The sequence below is a fragment of the Clavelina lepadiformis genome, chromosome 2, assembly GCF_947623445.1.
Source record: "Clavelina lepadiformis chromosome 2, kaClaLepa1.1, whole genome shotgun sequence".
NCBI lineage: Eukaryota > Metazoa > Chordata > Ascidiacea > Aplousobranchia > Clavelinidae > Clavelina > Clavelina lepadiformis.
In genome coordinates this window covers 4,542,566-4,561,635 of record NC_135241.1, presented here as the reverse complement: position 1 = coordinate 4,561,635, position 19,070 = coordinate 4,542,566, and the positions used below count along the sequence as shown (strand labels likewise).

At 37.2% G+C, this 19,070-nt stretch overlaps 4 protein-coding genes across 7 annotated transcripts; 3 read left to right on the top strand and 1 right to left on the bottom strand.

The window, feature by feature from the left end:
* Positions 1-1,919: 1,919 nt before the first annotated feature.
* Positions 1,920-3,303, top strand: LOC143446517 (uncharacterized). Of its 2 annotated transcripts, none has more exons than XM_076946173.1 (2): positions 1,920-2,438; positions 2,830-3,303. In XM_076946173.1, exons 1-2 carry the CDS (start codon positions 2,399-2,401, stop codon positions 3,132-3,134), a joined length of 345 nt encoding a protein of 114 aa, XP_076802288.1. In that variant the 5' UTR covers positions 1,920-2,398; the 3' UTR covers positions 3,135-3,303. The 2 variants fall into 2 exon arrangements, with proteins under 2 accessions (XP_076802288.1, XP_076802287.1); XM_076946172.1 differs by having other exon boundaries at positions 2,674-3,303.
* A 2,783-nt stretch (positions 3,304-6,086) lies between these two features.
* LOC143447057 (uncharacterized) lies at positions 6,087-7,103 on the bottom strand. The gene has a single exon (XM_076946981.1). It carries the CDS (start codon positions 7,101-7,103, stop codon positions 6,087-6,089), a length of 1,017 nt encoding a protein of 338 aa, XP_076803096.1.
* Positions 7,104-12,327: 5,224 nt separating this feature from the next.
* Positions 12,328-15,418, top strand: LOC143447389 (uncharacterized). Of its 2 annotated transcripts, none has more exons than XM_076947467.1 (3): positions 12,328-12,798; positions 12,948-14,591; positions 14,800-15,418. In XM_076947467.1, the coding sequence occupies exons 2-3, from the start codon at positions 14,492-14,494 to the stop codon at positions 15,213-15,215; spliced, it is 516 nt and encodes a 171-aa protein (XP_076803582.1). In that variant the 5' UTR covers positions 12,328-12,798; positions 12,948-14,491; the 3' UTR covers positions 15,216-15,418. The 2 variants fall into 2 exon arrangements, with proteins under 2 accessions (XP_076803582.1, XP_076803583.1); XM_076947468.1 differs by having other exon boundaries at positions 12,352-12,798.
* A 2,148-nt stretch (positions 15,419-17,566) lies between these two features.
* On the top strand, positions 17,567-18,651 carry LOC143447353 (uncharacterized). 2 transcript variants are annotated; one of them, XM_076947412.1, is made up of 3 exons: positions 17,567-17,843; positions 18,018-18,449; positions 18,576-18,651. In XM_076947412.1, the coding sequence occupies exons 1-2, from the start codon at positions 17,726-17,728 to the stop codon at positions 18,437-18,439; spliced, it is 540 nt and encodes a 179-aa protein (XP_076803527.1). In that variant the 5' UTR covers positions 17,567-17,725; the 3' UTR covers positions 18,440-18,449; positions 18,576-18,651. The 2 variants fall into 2 exon arrangements, with proteins under 2 accessions (XP_076803527.1, XP_076803526.1); XM_076947411.1 differs by having other exon boundaries at positions 17,568-17,843; positions 18,018-18,632.
* Positions 18,652-19,070: the final 419 nt, after the last annotated feature.

Genomic DNA, 19,070 nt, shown 5'->3' with positions numbered 1-19,070 from the left:
TAGCACGAGTTGTCCCAAGCATAGAGTTCGGTCAGGCTGATAAAGAACCAACCTATTGTATTGCCGCTTCACAATAATACTATTACTCGTGCTTTGACAAAATCCTCGCAGATCGATCAAGTTCTATGCATATTACCGTGCAATCAATTAGCGCAAGCACAAAGTTTAAAATATATGTCCAAGTGGTCACCGCGTGGTGGCGCCGTCGCCACCACAATTAGGTCTACCCTACCACGCTTTCCTGTACAGCACTTTTCACAACCTTAACCTTAAGTAATGGATATTTCCTCGCCTGACATTATCCCGAAATTATCCCAAACCCTAGTGTATGCAATATATATGAAATAAAATGCAACGTACCCAACTGATAATTGTGCTTTTTAACCCGAATGAAGCTTGTGCTTTAAACCTCATTGATACGTACCCTTGATACTTTAGTAACTTTTGAAGAGTTGTTTTAAGTCGTTACAGAAATTTAAACTTTCAATGTTTAACATAGTCAGGATTTCCTTCAAGCGGGATTGAAGTTGATCGGGTTAATGTTTTTTCCGGGATTATTTAGTACAAGAAAGTGTTTTTGGGGAAAGGGATCGGGAACCCTACAGCCCTATGTCAGAATCTACTATGTCTAACATCAAAAATAAGAGTTGTCAAATATTTATATCTTCATTTTTGCATAAATATTAAAGCGTTAGATTTAATAGAAGCTATTAAGGCTAGAGACATACAGTAGTACAATGTAGTCTATACTTGGTATTAATAAAACCAGAAAATCCATGGAAAGGGAACAATATCAAACTGCCAGGAGATGGAAAAGGAATAAACAAGCATTCCGTCATGGACGAGCCTGTGTATGTATAACGTAACATAGATCCATTGTTTAGTTAATTGCTAATTGTTAAACGTTTACTGTGATTAGGTCTAATCGCACTCAGAAACTAGGCCAAGATTTCCCAAACTGGGGCCTGCAGACCCTGGGGGTCCGTGATGACTACACACGGGGTCCAGACTTGCCGTAGAATCTGACTTACGAGTTTGCTTGTCACAAATTGTTCCGAGAATTCATAAATTGTATGATGTTGTCAGTGTTGTTAATAAACATAATTTAATGTTATTTGTTTTTGGGTTTGTATCATCCTTCCTCGTTGGTTGGCAGAAAAATTGATGCGAGATAAGATTGGGGTCCGAGAGAAAAAAGGGGCCCGTGGCCCAAAAAGTTTGGGAAACTCCGAACTAGGTCATACGTCATAGGCCTATTGATCTGAAGGTGATATAATCTTCATGCTGGTATAGTCATTTCATTGCAGTCTTCAAGCCTTGCAATTATAAACTTCCCAACTAATAAGTACTTTATATAATTATTACGAAAATAAAAATTATACGCAATGGATCTCATACTGGCATACTACGCGACCACTCAAAATACTAAAATGTAACTGACGTAATTGATTTAACTAATTTATTTAATTAAACTAATTGCATAAATTTTATTAGCCTACGCAGTACATTATTATTACAATAATATGATATTGGTATTTAGTAACTACGATTTGGTAGATAGGAAGGTTTCGTACCGGCTAGTAGCCCTCCTCAGAGTGATTACTTGCCCAAGATAAACATCAAAGAACATCTTTGCCAGTCATTATAAATAAAAGTAAATATTAACCCTGGTTAATACAGCATGGCTGTGCAAAAACAGCGTGTATATTATGAAGTTCCCTACCCGGAGGTAAGCGGCAATGTACGGGTTTACAGGAAAAGCAAATAAATCCTTATGTTCACAAATGCTTAAACATATACTTAATGGGCGCGTGACCTGTTCAACAGTTAAGATGACAAAACTTATATGATACATCACACTGCCCGATTCTACGAAAAAGTGTATTATACGTTTAGCTTGTCGTGCTTTCAGGTTGTAGGATTATCCTAAGCAAACGCATTTGATTGCTTTATGTTATCTGGATAACAAAGTGTTTGTCAGTTGCTAAAATACTTAAGTTTGCCTTCGAGTTTCCCAGAAAAAGAAAGGTTTCGTTTTTTCTATGGATCTATACATGGGCAGGGATAAACGCCACCATGCGAGGCTATGCCTACAGCTACATCTGCAACTATATTCATGTTTAGATTGCATTGTCTAAAGTTTTACGCAGTGTAAGTCATAGATGATTAGCTATTATAAAATTGAGCAAGACAAATATATACAACAATAAAACCATGATGAAACGTATGTTTGTTTACTTCAAAAGAACGAAAAAGAGCTGCTAATATTTGAGATTTTTTTTACTTTTATTACAATTTACCCACAAAACAAAGATTAGAAAGTTGCTCATTGACATCAAGTAATCGAAGAGCAAATCCTTGATTCAATTAAGATATTCATGTCCTCTGGTCATTCGACATGAGCAGCACCGATCGGGAAGTTCAACCCAGAAATCAAGGTAAGTTTTGTTATAAATCAACTGAAAATAAAACAGTGTTTAGAAATGAAAGGTTTTTGCTAACTTTCATTTTCTGCTTTTAAGTTGTGGTACACTTGCTAAAAATAGATATATGCTTTATGCGTATAATAGCTTTGTTGTCTCTATAAGTAAAATATACACTAATATGCTAATTAAGTTTTTACTTAATGTGATTTAAATCGTATATTGTTAGTCAATATTTTCTATTTTTTAGATGAAATAAAAACTTCATGCAAAAAATATTTCAAAAGTCTTTGCAATTTCGCTTTTCTCGCCGTCGTGTTTATCGGAGCATCTCTAACAGCAGTGGGAGAATTTTATAACAACCAGCCTTGGGCAATAATAGGATACTTTTTTGTCGGCTTTGCAGGATTGTTGGTGATTTATAGCACTTGGTCATTTGTATGCTGCGTGAACTCAAGTAGTGAGGAAAACACCGACCATTTCAGCCATGTTGAAGATCAACAATGTACATCACAAATACAGAACTCAGGACCAATTTATGGCGATGAACCTCCTGATTTCTCTGTGGCTGTGTCGGACTCCCCACACAATAACTTTACCCTTCCTCAAGGCACAATGAATTCCGGCTTTCTCTCAAGCTACGAGTCGATCAAGGAAGAGCTTCCTCCCTCTTATAATGAGGCAGTAGAGCATCCCGTGACGCAATTATGACGTTGATTTAAAAGATCGTCTGGTTCGACGTTTCTTAACAGTTTAATATATTTCTTTCCATTTGTTTGCATTTTAAGTTTTTAAATATATTTGACATAGCCTACTTTGTATTATCCTCTATGGAAACGTTTTTATTTTTGTTCGTGAATAAAAATCTAGAATATCGGTGTAGGTGAACTTATACATAAGCTACTATGTGTGCAGACAATTTCTGAAAATCTCATAAACGATTGGTAAATACTTCCAACTTCGTTAATCAGTAATTAGACTGCCTAGTTCTGGACATGGCCCCATTCGAGCTACAAGTATACACGCTTCTTCATCAGATAATTATTTATCACACGAACGGTAACGTTAGTCTTATAACTCAAGGATTAACGTAACCGACTAAAATGTGTTCACGTTTCATTATTTAATCAGCGATTATTTTAAGTGAAAAGTTGATAAATTGTTGCTTGGCAACTCACATAATAAAGCTTTGATTGAAACCAACTATTGTAATGGAATGTTTATCAAAATTGGATATTGGTGTAAGCCACACGTAGAAGTGTAGACATCATGGAAGGAGTTATCTGATAAACATATTATAAGACAACCTAATGACAATTTCTTATACATTGTACGTTTCTTAATTAACGTGTACAGCTGTAACTAAATTACTTGCTTACTTTGAAAAAAAGCTGTCAATAAGAATACTGGGATGTTGAAGCAGGAAAAGCGATGGGGTGTGATGTAGAACGTGTGCAGGTTATGTTAGGTGTTGGCATATTGCTATAAATCTTTTTACTTGTATCAATAGCGGTTATGAGTTTTTGTGGTAGTGGTTGGCGCGATTTTCTTGTCTTCGGAATTGTCGTTGCAATCCATTCCTTTCATAATAGCCGGAAGCATCGTTATTGCCGCTGAGACGTAATCCTGTCTGTGGCGTATAACGTGCTGTTGCTGCCGTAAATTAAAGATTTATGATTACAATTGTGTAGAAGAGCTTACCATGCAGTCTGTATATGTTGTTAGTAGCAATTTGACTGAATCCCGCACTGCGGATCAACAGAAACAATTAATCGTATCGGTAACTCACGACCAGAAGCAAAGAGAAAAGGTACCAGGCGACACGAATGCAAACTACTATCGAAATTATTCTCTTCCAAATGTAACATCGGAGGAAACGATTCAATTAGGAACAACAATCAGCAAGCGAAACAACTCAAACAAAGTTCATTTCAGAAAGCATTCAATTTATTGTGCTTATATAAAAGGCATTTTATTTCTGACTATTTTCTTTTTAACAAAGTGTCAGCAATATTTTTGCTTTAACGTAAGCTGTGTACTTTTGTGCAACATGGCCCCAAAGCACATAACCCAGCAGTTATTGTCGTTGCAAAATAGGTGCAACTTTCTTTGTTGCTGTGCACTGTACAGTGTATACATACTGCAAATATCAGGCGATTGAGCTACTCAACTGACAGGCGACAGGCTACTCAACTGGCGGACCGCGGTCCGAATGCGGACTTTTTCATTGTTGAATCCGGTCTTTACCTGTTTCAGTATTTACGCAAATGAAATCGTTCATCATTAGTTTTGTTATTCCTGCTTATTCAATTAATCAACGAGTATGTAAGTGGTAAATTAATACCCATCCAGAGAATTATTACATTATATACCGTATTTTAATACATTTGCATGACTGTAAGTTATTTCATGAGAGTTATAACGGACCTAAGAAAATTTTGAACTTTTGTAACTGGACTTTGCTAAGAATAGTTGAGTAGCCCTGGCATATATTGCCGTCCTGCAGCCGCAGCCCGCTATATGTAGAGTGGGGTAAGACACTTTAAGATTTGAACTGAGTGATATTGTTGTGTGCGACTCATACAATGTAAACTTGTTATCAAGTGCTACAATTCTATAAATGCCCATAAATTGTTTGAAAGAACAAACGCAGTAACCGTCCCGTTTCGTATAATTTGTAAACTAAAAATTATAAAATATATATATAAATATAATGCGTTATAAACTAAAAATGCTGTGATGCCAAAAAATGGAAAGCTTTTCAAGTGCCGACAGACAGCCACTCGTTGCAAAGTGGACATACTGTGCATCTGTCTCAACAAGCATAAACTTTGACATTCCAAAATCAAAACGTGATCTGCTGTTGTCCTTCATTAAAAAATTGTTACTATTACTACTGTTTCTACGCATTTTCTAGTTAAAAAAACTGACTCAAATACCGATGAAGAATGAGATTTTGCCTGCCGACAGGAGATCATTGAAAAACTTTGGTGGTGATAAGGTCAGCTTTATACAAAAGGTCCCCTGCCCAAGGCCACCTCAATTGGTGTCACGGTGTCACCCTTACTTAGGTTGCTTTCTTATTGCTCGAGCGCAATTACTAAGCCATATAGTCTGTATCTGCGCATTTATCGATGAATGAATTGTGTTTTATTTTTTTTAGTTTTAGTCTTTTTGCCTGAATATGACTTCGTTCAGCAAAAATATCTCGATGTTTTTGCTTTTATGATGTCATCACAGGTGTAGCCTAGCACATGTTCTTATAAGTAAAGAAACATTATATTTTGTAGTTGGTAGTAGCTTTTTGTATTACAATTCGATCTGTTATTTTCCTTTTTGTGCTAGTTCCTACGTCACTATTGTATTGGCAGATACCTTTCTTGTCTGCGTAAGTTTACAAGAAATTCGGCTCTCTATATCATTTGACATAACACTTTTTATCCAATAAAATTGGGTAAGTTAACATTTATTTTTCTGCTTAATACTTTACACACGTAAGTCAACATAATTGTAAGTCAACATATTTCCGCTTAACATAGTTCAACAGATCTGGCATGGTTTACATCAAATATAATTCAGTTTTAAATATTTACCATACAGCACATATAGACACATTTAACATGTAAACACTGCAGGTTATAGTTTTATTTTATGCCGATCATCTTAATGCTCTTCTCTCTTTCCACAATCATGCCGGATTTTTGCAGCCATGTTTGCAAGATGTTGCGGAAAGGTCAGTGGAGGATCTGCTGAGGACAAAGCCTTTTGGTTGACTTGGTTTATTTTTTCATCTTTGTACAAGAGTGGTCGATTGATTGGAACCTCGTCATCAGGGATGACATAATAGCCCATGGAAAGACGTCTTCGGCTGTGCTGCATTTTATCAGCTGAGACCACATCGCGATTTTTTATCGCTTTCAGTTGCCCAGAAGTCAGTCCTTGAAGAGTATCTTCAACATAGACTAATGGAACATTTGGCATAGGAACAATATCTACAAATTCACCATTTTTATCAAATTGCGATCCACCAACGTCGTCTGTGAACAGAATGGTAATGGTGCAGTAATCTGTGTGGCATCCCACCCGCACATGGCCTGGTTGTAGATCGCAAAGAGAAGCTGGAGGGAAATGAGTTACTCTCATTGCTGTCAAGTTCCCATCCATATGCATCTTTGTATAATAATTCCTAAGGTGACTTTTCTCTTGCAGTCCCAATCCCACCGAGAGCAAGTCAAAGATTCTGTCAGTCAGAGCCTTATTCTCGCTCATAAAAATCTTCATCCAATCTGTTATCCCTGGTGACAAGTCGTCGGGTAAATTTGCCGTACCTGACGAAACGGATTTGCAGGTAATATTGTAAGCCTCCTTGTGGTCAGCAGGTTTTGTACAATCAACGTGTTCCGTGCCATGACCAATATAACCTAGCATTACATCTTCTCCTCGAGCATATTTACTTTTCTTTTCCAGGCTGCTGTCAAAAAACTTTTCCCAGACTTTCCTTCCGTCACAGATCATGTTTGGGTCGATACCGCTATTTGTTAAATAGGAGACTCCCACGGTTGATAAAGCTTTTACCAATTCAACACCAGTACTTTCTAAATTTTTTTCACTCAAGTCTTTTTCAGCATTATTTAATCCACACAAGCTGAAGTCAACGACGGGAATATTAAGCGAAGACATTTTCCAAGTGTCAGATGCAAACAAAAGTTTCTGTGATCAAAGTACACACACCAATCGCCAGAAAAGTTTTTGAAAATGAACTCGGACGCTCACAAACAAACCGCTTTGCTGAGAAATTACTATGCAAATACATCTACAAACGAGCGCGTCTTTTCCGCTTACTCGAAAGAACATGCTGTGACTTTTCTCGTGTTTGAGTTAAGCAGCCAAACGCCAAATTTTCGTTTTACTTTTTGCAACAAAACTGATAAACATCTATGAGAATTTATAACACCCCTGATGCAGAAACATTGATGGTTTATTAGTGACTTAAATTCGTACAGTTGTAGTACTTCGCCAAATGTTGCAGTCGGAAATGACTATTTATACCAGAAAATTGTTAACTGAAACGACATACAATTTAACAAAACCAAAATAACCAAAAAATGATCACTTCCAGCTCACTAAAAATTGCTTGATTTTTTTCAAAACGGCACTTGCAGTTGCTTTAACTTTTATCATTCGGATCTCGGAGTTTTTTGGCTATATTCTACGTATTATTGTAATGATGTAGCAAAAAATTGATATTACACGTTTTTATGCTGCATTCTTGATGAGAGGTGTGACTCATGCATAAATAAGTCAAACATCGCAACGCATACACATCATTATTTTCGAGAATAAAGTACATGCGGTTATTATCGTTTCATCTTCACTTTATGTACATAAATTTTTTTTGCCGCACTCGCTTATACGTCATATATACAGACAACAAACAATTGACAAATTAGAATATTAGATCAAGCTATCGGTAAGAAATGCTTATTAATTGCTCCGTGTAAGTTACAACGATGAAAACAAAGATTTTAAATCATAATACACTTAGAATATACGCTGTTAATTAAAGTGTAAATAACTTATTAAGGAAATTCTGTAAGATTGCGTTAGCATCTTAAAGCTGTTCGGAGGAGACTTATTGAATGGAGCCAGGGTCTTGCAGTTTTACTTGGCAGGCCGCAATGAGCTTTTTCGCAGAAAGTATGCCTTTATCCGTTTCTTGTTTTTCTGCTGGGGCCAATGCCATTCTCACCTTAAGATCCTCGCTAAAGTATTCAAAAGCATTATCATAGCAGTCTTTAACGAAGTAGCACTTTCCAATGGCTTTATAGCATTCTCCCATCAACGCTGCCGGAAATTTGTTTCTCTTGCCAATGGCGAGCGCTTCTAAGGATCTTGCCAACGCTTCTTCAAGGCTTCCGAGTTTCCTTGAACACCGAGAGATCTCTACTAGAGCTAACAGCCAGCGTATCTCACCACTTTCCTGTCCAGCTACGTCGGATTGATGTAAATCTTTTAATGCTTGTTGAAAGCAGGAAAGAGCTTTTTCAAATCGTTTCAATTCGACGTTACACTGGCCCATGAAGTGGCCATTCATACTCAAAAGATTCAGTTTTCTGCCTTCCGAGATTTGCAAGGATTCAATTTTTGGCCTTGTGCTTTCCATGTAGTTTATGGCGTCGTCATATCGTTTCAATTCCATATACAGACGTCCGGTTTCTACAAGAACATCCTTTTTGATGGTAGGGTTAACGATGTGGGCCTGATTAAGCCGTTGAAACATTTCCAAGGCCTCAGCATAATTTCCAAGCATGTGTTGAGTTAAAGCCACGTAAAATCGAATTTGAAGATCGTTTTCATGGCCAACATCGGCACTGGTGTATGCCTTCCACTCTTTTATCAGTGGGTCATACATCTTGAGCAAGTGGAGAATGATAAATTTAGTTGAAGGCTTCATAACTATGTTCAAATTAAAATTTTCCAGATTTTGCTCAACTTTCATGGAGTCCTGCAAACTCAGAGCAATGGTAAAATAGTCCACTGTGCTTCGTTCTCCAACAATCTCAAGCACTTTGTCAGTAACTCGGTTATCGTTGTAATCATAATAATCATCTTGGCCTACCATGTCATCTTGACCGCCTTCAGACATGTAAACAGTGAGTCTTACCTGGCAAGCGATAGCCAGTGCATATTTTAAGGAGTGAGCCGTTTCTTGGGCAATGATTTTTTTTTCTTCAAGCCGGTCAACTATATCGAAAGATGAACAATCCTCCACAGAGAAAATCCTTCCCAGAGCAGAGATGAAGATTGTTGTGCTCCTGTAAACGACGCGTTTAATGTCGCAGTTTTTTCCAAAAAATAACTGGTCAAGCTTTGTTGATGTGTCGAATGTTTTCAAGTTTTTTCTGATTTGTTGAATAACAAAATCATAGTTGAAACACTTTTGCGTTAGGTTTGTCTTCAGCTTCAATCGTACTTGCTCAGTAAAGTCTTCATAGACCCCTCGATCGCCAGAAACAAAGCACGTTTTTGTAAGCAAGTCACCAAGGAAGTATTCTTTCTTTGCTTCAGTGTCTTCATCCAAGTAAGTCACCATGTCATGAACCGGTTTTATGAGCTCTGTTATCCAGGGCTTGTTTTTCGTTGGTTCCTGTCTTCCGAGAGGATTCTTGCAGGCGTGAGCTGCAAACCCATCAGGACAAATTCCACAAGGAGTGTATTCGTCAAAGAACCAGTCTTCCGCAGGCTTGGAACTGTCATTGAGGCCCGGAATAGACAGAAATCTCAGAATAGTTTCCTTTAAGCTGACCAAAATGATCTGAAACAACACCGAATGCCATCGAAAATACTCAAGTGTTTCCCCGTAGCTTTCTTCCAGCTGAACCCCTTCTTTCAAAACAATTACGCTTTCAAAGTCGGAATAAGGTGTCACCTCTCCCCGAGCGAGAGATCCCATTCCAATTAGCACGAAGTTGCAAGGTTTCTTCCCGAGAATTTCCACGCATTTTTTACATATATAATCCATAACGTCCACAAACATTTCGGAAACAATATTTTGCAAAGAACGAATGTCTTTGATGCGTGTTGTTTCCATTTCGGTTAAGATGTCTGGTTTGGTTGTGAATGGAATTTTTTCAAGGACTTTTAAACTTTGTTTTGTCTTTTGTCGCATATTTTCTATTTTTTGAGCGACTTCATATACGACCGTACTAATGCACGCTGACGTGTTCTGTGCGGCCTTTGCCATTTGTAGGACCCGTGAATAAAGCTTTTCCAGGTCGGCTTCTGCGGACACATTCTTAGGCTGTCGTACAAGGGCAGCGTTTAGCAATCCCGCTGCTCGAATGAGACTAAGTTTATCTTTTTTCTTTCCATAAATCTCACCAAGCTCTTGCAGAATCGGTGCTGTAAGAAAAATGTCCTTTTCTTTTCCTTTCTCATTGCAGAAGCTTTTTAATTTACGTGCGAGTTCCAATTCAGGCAAGTCCAATTTTTCAGAAAGTAAACTGGCTTGCTCCATTGTGCTTGAGCCAAATCTATTTGAAACTTAGTGAATATTTTGATCAAGATAAGCAACTTTACAAAAATCAAGGGGATGTTTTCTTTTAAGATATTTTATTTCACCATGGCTTTATCTGTCATGAAACGCTTTTTACTGTCAACTACACAACTATGAAGTTGTGTATAAAATTGCAGAAGGCTGAAGCGCTATCAGTTTTTATAGCCTACAAAGCATACAATAATACAATGGTTGTTTTTTTTTACGGCTTTTGTTCCTGAAACGCTTATAAGCTAAAATTAAACAAAGGATGTTTCACCGTGGGTGAAACCCTATAGCCTGCCTACGCAATTTTGTGTGACAAAGTGCGCATGCGCGGTGAACAAAAAAGTTTTCGTTTACGGAACCGAAAACTGGAGTGCCAACTTATGTTTTTGTTCAAGATTATTGTAAAGCTCTGTTTATCATTCCTATATCTTTATCGCTATCAGCAGTATGGGTACAGTATGCGTATAGTGTGGGCTGCTAATGCAATCACTTTAAGGTCATGATCATAACGACAATGTCTCAAAGTGAAACGAAAGTGTGCTGGTAACACCATTCACAACATGGGCCTACAAGCATAACAATGTCTTATGTTGTCAGATTCGATCAGTATTGTTGTCAGTATAATTGCAACTTTTTGACATTCCTTGCATTAATATCGACCGACAGCCGTCTTTTGCCCAAACCTTCTAGTGACGTCACTGTTACAGTTTTAGAACAACAAGTTACTCAAAATTCTGTAGTTTATCCGCAACTTTATTGTGCGATTGTAAATCCATTTTATTGGATTTTACTTTTAATTAACACAAGGGAGCTTATGCTTGGTATTATACTATGGTTGCCACCTGACATAATAATCATCATAATAATCATAAAAATAATAAAATTATATTTGTTGATTACGCTTGGTATGTTGTCGGAATCATCTTTTCTCGGGCTGAGGATATTTTTTTTGCACTACTTGCATTCAGGGATTGTTCCTCAACGCTTGATTCTGGCATGGCCGTTCACCATGGCCGTTCAGTTCAGCATGGCATTCAGGCCGGCATGTTTGTGTATCCGCATAGTTTGATCTCACTGAAAGAGGACAGCGCCTTCTCGCCGCCAAACTTTTGCTTCATTAGTTGTGAGGAAAATACGTAATAAGGGCGTGCGAAAAAAAAATTGTCGAACAAACATGTTGTCATACTCTACATGTTTTAACCTCCGAAAAGAGGTGAAGTTGGTGCATTGGCGGAAATGGTAATGAGTGACACAAGCGAGGTTGGTGTTGGGGTACCTTCATCAATCATAAGGAGGACACGTTCCGCCACCAAACGCTTGCACAGTGACGTATTTAGAAATACTTTGAGGAGAAGATGATAATCGTATTTAAATGCCGGATCTGAAATTCCCTCATTATCCACCTTGCTCGATGTGTGCAGAGCGCTTGATTAAAATGGTACGGTGCAATCACTTGAAAAGGTCTCAAAATTAACTGTATTCTGGTATTTAGATATTCAACAAGGGCCATATTAATTTATGAAACGATTTTATAACACCGTATGCAACGATTTTGAAACACCGTTCAACCACTTTTCGCTCAGAATATATATACAACTCCTCCAAAAAAAGGACATATATGGTGAGCTTAGACTTAACTAATTTCTTTTAACAGCTGCGCCATAAATTTTGTTCCGGTTTTTGTTATAATCACGGCTTTGTTATTGTTATTGCTTTGTCCCTATTGTTATTTTTGCTGGCTGTTGGCAGTGCAGTTGGCTGACTACGCACAAAACAAATGCCAACGAAAGAGTTAACATGCATGGGCCGCATGAGATTCGAAAGTAGTGGAACAACATATATAGAACAGTCACGAACTGCTTTGGACTGAGATGGGGATAGGACAGAAAAAAGATCCTTTGGACAAACCGGATGGTTAATGTGTCACCAGTTGCTTTTACAGCGAGTTTTAACAAATTAACGATACGCTTGAATGCCAGGTAAACATTGACTTTATACAACAATTGTAAAGTCTAGTCTGCTGCAACTTTACCTGTTTTTCACGTGATTACAACTTACGTAATAGTAATGATAAATTGTACAAGTCAAAATGAATTAGTTAACCGTACAAGGAAGTCAGTTTCTAGGCTAACATAGTTGGCTGACCAAATAAGAGAGTTTTCAGTTAGCAGCTGAAGATTAAGAAAATTGCGATCTTGAAAACGATTAGCTGAACGAGCAAAAACTTGTTTATGCTGATGACCATTAACAACGATACAATTGCAGCCGAACGTCGGAATAACGTGACAATTTTATTCACTGGATCGTCCGCTAACAGTCATCAAACAACAAGTTAGTGCCGTTTAATAACAAAATTGAATACTCCTTTACTTTTGAACAAAAAGTTCATCACCTGTACAATTTGAACATTTTACAGCCGAACAGCAATACTTAAACTTCAGGTTTTTAGCACAGCTCTTAACTGAAATTTTCTTTTTCAGGCACCTTTGCAAGAAACAAAGCTATTTGCCGCTTTGTCTGTGCTGGTTTATTCATGATCCCAGCCATAACCTTACTGACGGTCGGCGGACTTCAGGCCAGTAAAAGTGATGGCGTTGCTTATATAGCATTCGGTGCATGCTTTGCCGTTGCCGCCACAATCGCCCTTGTCCAATCTTGTATCGAGTTTCGTAAGATACGCTTAAATGACGCAGAAGAAAGGTCAGGCTCAGATAGAAGCGATGGTCAAGGGACCGAGTACTGGACTGTCGCTTACAGAAACTACCCATTACCTGAAGTGGCTCAAGAGAGCGCTTTACCCAGTTACGAATCGGCGACAAAGGATAATGCTCCACCGTCGTACGAAGAAACTATTCGAGATGAAAACGAACCTCCTTGACGCTAATCATTTGACGTTGTACATCGTTTGCATGCATAGCCTTTACCATGTTTGAGAAAACGGTTTGCAGCGATAACCACTTAATCACGTTCCAATAAATAATTGGAGCAAGTTTTAAAAGTCTGTTCAAAGATGGAAATCATATGTATAGGCCTAGTAATGAAATTTCGACAATGCGACCAAAAGGGCGTGGAAAGGCAACCAAAATGTCTGGGAAAACTTTCCAAGGGAAGCAAATTAAATGGTACATGTTTTGTAATCTTGTTTTTACGCAATAAAATGCAGAGAACTTTGTGCCAACGCCTCAAAAGGAAAATGACTGAGGTTGTAATTTCCTTCTGTTTGTATTGCTGGGTTAACGTCATATAAAACGAATGATTGTCGAGCATAATGATTCACTTCCGTCAAAGCAAAATATCTTATATCAAAATATCTTTTCCATAATGTCGAGAATCATCTCGAAAACCACATTTTGCCCAAAACAAGTCCTATGGAACGATTTTCTTCTTTGTTGTTAAAAAGTTGCGTGAGAGTGTATACCGATTTCTTGAAGCGCACTCTGGCCTTCTTTTGTACTTACGAATTTGTTTTGAATTGTTTTATATATAGGTTATATGTTAATGGAATTATCCTTGAGATTATTTTTACTTTTCTTTTGCACCAAATATATTATAATCGGGAATTTTCGTTGACGTTGATATCAGCAAACTGATAAATAAAGAAACCTACCAATACTGTACGCTACAAAAATAACTAGGCCACATCAACGAAGTCACAATCGCTGGTCACATGACACAATAAAAAAGAGTTAACGTTTAACCGACATCGCAGCGGGTTAAAACAAACAGAAGATTTTTGCTCGATTAGATGGTAAACATTACCTTCAACAAACACCAGTTTAGTCTGGCCTGTCATTTAACTTTCGCTCAACAAGTTCTTTAGTCTGGCCTACTGTACATTTAATTTTGTCCCGACAATTTGTGTAGAAGTTGCGTCAATAAATCAAGAGATTTTTGTCAGAAACTTGGTTGGTATATGTCTTAACTGTTATATTTTCTGAGTAAGTAAGGGATTTGAACCGACAGAAAAGATTTAAAAAAGAAACCAAAAATTCGTCAAAACCAGTCAGTTTCGAACTAGATCTTGATGAGTGGTCAGAACAGCAACACAACTATTGCCATACGTAACAACGAAGCGACGAGCACTTTTCCAGGATCCACTGATAATAACGGTCGCCAAATGCCACGTAAGTGCTTGTCATAACCGTTTGTGAATATTTTATTCCGGCATCTTAAGGAAGTATTTCGATTGAAGATTTGTCATGCTGAAGATATTGTTTACCTGTGTCAGCCGAGCTGCATAATGAAAGCCTTAACCCTTAGAAACACTAAATAAAGTACTTCGTGTTATTACTGTAAAGTGCAGTTTTCGATTGCAGTTGATGTGTGTTTTAGGAAACACTGCAAGCAGAATAGCAATTACTCGAATCTTTGGCGCATGTTTCTTCATGATTCCATCGATATGTCTGATAACGTTTGGTGCCATGCAATTAGATGAAGACGAATTCGAAGCCAAAGCTTTTATTGTGTTCGGTGCAGTTTTATTTTTTATCGCCGCTTTCGCCCTTGTGCAGTACTGTGTTCACTTTCACAAACAGAGCTTAATCCAGCAAAGCAACAGCCGCAGAGCGACGTCACGTTCAAATGAAAACGGTAACTGCCAACCTGGGCAAATAAACGTCGCTTACATAAACTACCCATTACCTGAGCTGGCTGAAGAGAGCGCTTTACCCAGTTACGAAGCAGTGACAAAGGAAAGTGCTCCACCGTCGTATGAAGAAGCTATTCATGACACTGATGAACCATCGTGACGCTTTGTAAAGATGTTTTTGTTTTGTGTGTGCAATATTCGGGTTTTCCGCCTAATACACTTTCTCCACGTTTGGACGCATTTTCTTCCAGTGCGTTGGACGCATACAAATAAATTAAAAGTTGCATTTGGAATAGTATCTTCTCTTAAACTTTGCATAACACTGTCGTATAAAGCATCTTAACCACAATATAATTAACTGAATAAACATTGGTTTTGTTCTAAGCAACTGATGTTTTATTTCATTCAACATAAAAATTGCAAGAATAAAATCTACCGCTGCAAGATTCTATTAGCTTCCGTCAGTCATTAGATTTAGGCTTACATATGTATCAATAGCTCAATCAATCAATCAACATCCATCTTACAATATATTTGTCGTCAAACGCGGGGTGGGGACGAAACATTTACAGCATAGTCAGTTGTTACCAGCATGCCATACAATGAGCGGGAAAAATTGACAAAACCGAAAAGGCTTAAAACATACTCCAAACTAATCAAGATAATAATTGCTGGTAACAACTAGCACATCAAATGTCTTTGCTGAGAACATATTTTGAACTTCTTTGCTGAGTTGATTTTTTGCGTGAGAACATACAGAATTATATTTTATTTTGCTACCTGTTCAGTTTTTTTTACTGCTGATGAAGCATCTGTGTAATGTTTTTCCCTCCGCCATTTAATCGGGAATTTTTGTGTTGCTTTTCCAGTAGTCTATAACCTGATAAACAGCTAAAGCATATAAATTGTAATTCAACAAGACAAAACACAACCAAATCATCAATTAGACCTACATATCACAGATAAAGCAAAGGAACAACGTTAGACCAATGTTACACCAGGTTGTAACAAAAAGTCACCCCGCTGATTCTGGAATCAACATTAATTTTAAAGTTTAACTCTTGCTAACTTATTGGATTACGCTCCTTGAAAAAATTAGGCGTAATCACTTATACAGGTTGATTTTACAAATCAGTAGAACTTTACTAAAACGTTAGCAATTATACCTCAACAGACCTAGGCCAGCAAGCGGTTTGATTTAGCACGTAAAGATGGAAAAGAAGAAGACAAAATATTACTGCAGCCAAAGTCCGAAGTTGGACTAGCTTATGGTCAGAACAACAATTGAGAACTGCTGTCATAAGTGTAGTAATTAAGCGCCAATAACTTATGGACCATTTAATAATTACTGCCAAACTCAAAGTAAATAGCTTATTTTATAACCGTTTGACAAGACTTTAAACACTTTCAAATCAAAATAATTAATAATTATTAATCAAAAAAAGTTTTATTATGATAGGTATGTTACGTCACGATAAAAATTATCAGTGAAACGTTTAGTTTCAATAATTGTACTTTTCGGTTTTAGTTGGTATATTTTTGAAGATACTCCAAATAGAACTTTACTTCTCCGAATCTTCTGTTTTTCTTTCGGCCTATTCATGATATCATTAAGGTTCAATTTCGATAGAAAGACTTCACTCTTCATCAACAGACGATATTAAGTTTCTTGGAAACGTAATGTTAAACCTTGCAGAACTCTTTTGGCTAATTATAGCAAACGGTTCGTATAGCAATAGCGTATGGGGTTTGTATAGCATGGCGCTGTAAATTAATTAATTATTATCTACATATGCCACGTCGTAGGGTTCTTTGCAAAATTGCACAACTTTATACCTTTGGAGTGTCAACTAAGTTACTATATATATATATACTATAGATATAGCTTCACAAAAGCATTTTTAAAGTAAGCCTTTTGTGCGGATTGTTTAGTAAACAACCTGAACCATATTTTGATATTTTTAATGTTTTTTTTTGATGAAATTGCATGCGCCCATAAACGAGACAAATTTGTATATTTTTACTTTTACCAAAGTAATAGGCTCAGTTTGCGACACCTGTAATTTTTGCTTGAATATTTTGCTTGCGGCTGTGACTTTTCATTTCTTAAGATTTGTACTGTATGAAATAACGGATGGGCTTGATTGCATGAAAAACACTTGTCAAGAAAATAGCTGCCATTGAAAATTTTGACGGGCAAGCAAATATATTCATTATAATATATCACGAAATAGTTTATGATAAAGATATTTGCGCGCGTATGACGCTTGAAGAATATACCTAGCTCGTCTCAAGTGATCTCTTAGTTATATGACAATAATGCAGCTATGCAGCAAATGGTGTGATAATGAAACGATTTAACGACTGGATATAAAGCCCCTAACATGGTTAAAGTACATAATACATTCCGAGAACTTCTAAGCTAATATTAGCCTTTTCCCATGTTGTGACTTGGCCTAGTTGCCTAAATAGCATAATAAAACTGTTCAATACAAAACGTGTATGTAATAAATGCTTTAATAGGAGTTGGTAAAACTTTAAAAGAAGGTCATATTGGTTGTAACTGTGGTTGTTTGGTCTTGCCGGGCGAATGTCAGATTTGAACTGGCAGTTAAAAACAGTTTGAAAAGAAGATTGATTACAAAAATCAGTTATAGCTTTACTATTCTGATGAGCAGCCATCATCACCAAAACTTATCCAGGCAGAGTCGTCATGCAGTCGTTGTTGTTACTGGGTCAACTAGAAACAGGAACAGCAGGTCCACTAGGAACATCAGGCAAACACCACGTTAGTTCATTTTTATAACCATGTTACTTTGCTTTTTTTCAGTTTTAAGCCATCGAAGCGAACTTAACTTAAATTGAATGTTAAAAGCATTATGGTAGCAAAAGAAGCTGTGTCGCGTAAATAAACCAAAAGCTACCACAAAAACCACTTTCAAAATTATCGATTACGTTTTAGACCCTCTGACAAGAAACAAAGCTGTTTGTCGTTTTCTCTGTGCCGGTTTATTCATTATTCCAGGGATATGTTTACTGGCTGTCGGTGCAATTCAGTTCGATGGAAGCAACGTCGGTTCTATCACTTTCGTCGTATTTGGCGCAATTTTTATCAACATCGCCATAATTGCCCTTATTCAAACTTGCACCAAATTTCGTAACCAGCACCTGACTCAGAATGACAATGGGGTCAGAGCGAGGTCAAGTTCGAACCGAAACGATGACCACGAGTCTGGACATCAAGTGAACGTCGCTTACGTAAACTACCCATTACCTGAGCTGGCAGATGGGAGCGCTTTACCCAGTTACGAATCAGTGACAAAGGAAAGTGCTCCACCGTCGTATGAAGAAGCTATTCATGACACTGACGAACTATCGAATTGAGGCTTATCATGTAAAGTTGAATATTTAGTGGAAGTGCAATCTTAAAACTTTGTACGGTTGGCTTGATACAAGTTAGCCAGTCAATACGTTAGGCTTATACTTTATTTTCATTTAAGTTGTAAATTTTTTTTAACAGGGGACAGAGTTTTATTGCCGAAACAAAGGTGACCGCAGAATTTGTAAAGAAATGTTACAATTTAATACAAGTTGCATTTTACAAACCCCAGAAAAGCAAATAGACTTATGTAACAGATAAATGGAAAAACTTTTGGTAAATCCAGAAAATAAGAAACAAAACACTGGCTAAGCCATTTCCAATCTTTGACAACTCTACATGCAGCAAAATTGAGTTAGCCTATTTCATAGAAATGACCATTTTTCTTTATAAAAAGCACATATAGGCCTGCTTTTTGTTCGGGATGTTCATTTCAAAACATCAAATCGAACACGGATATCAAATTATTCCACATAAATTTTGTTTGTTAAGCCTGGTAGTTGCTGTATAACTTAAACCGCAGAAGACATGCTAAAGGTTGTCTGACTCAGCACATAAAGCTGATGGTAACTGCGATGTTCATAAATAAGTCTGTACAATATTTAAGGTTACTTCACAATGCTTTTTGCTAATACC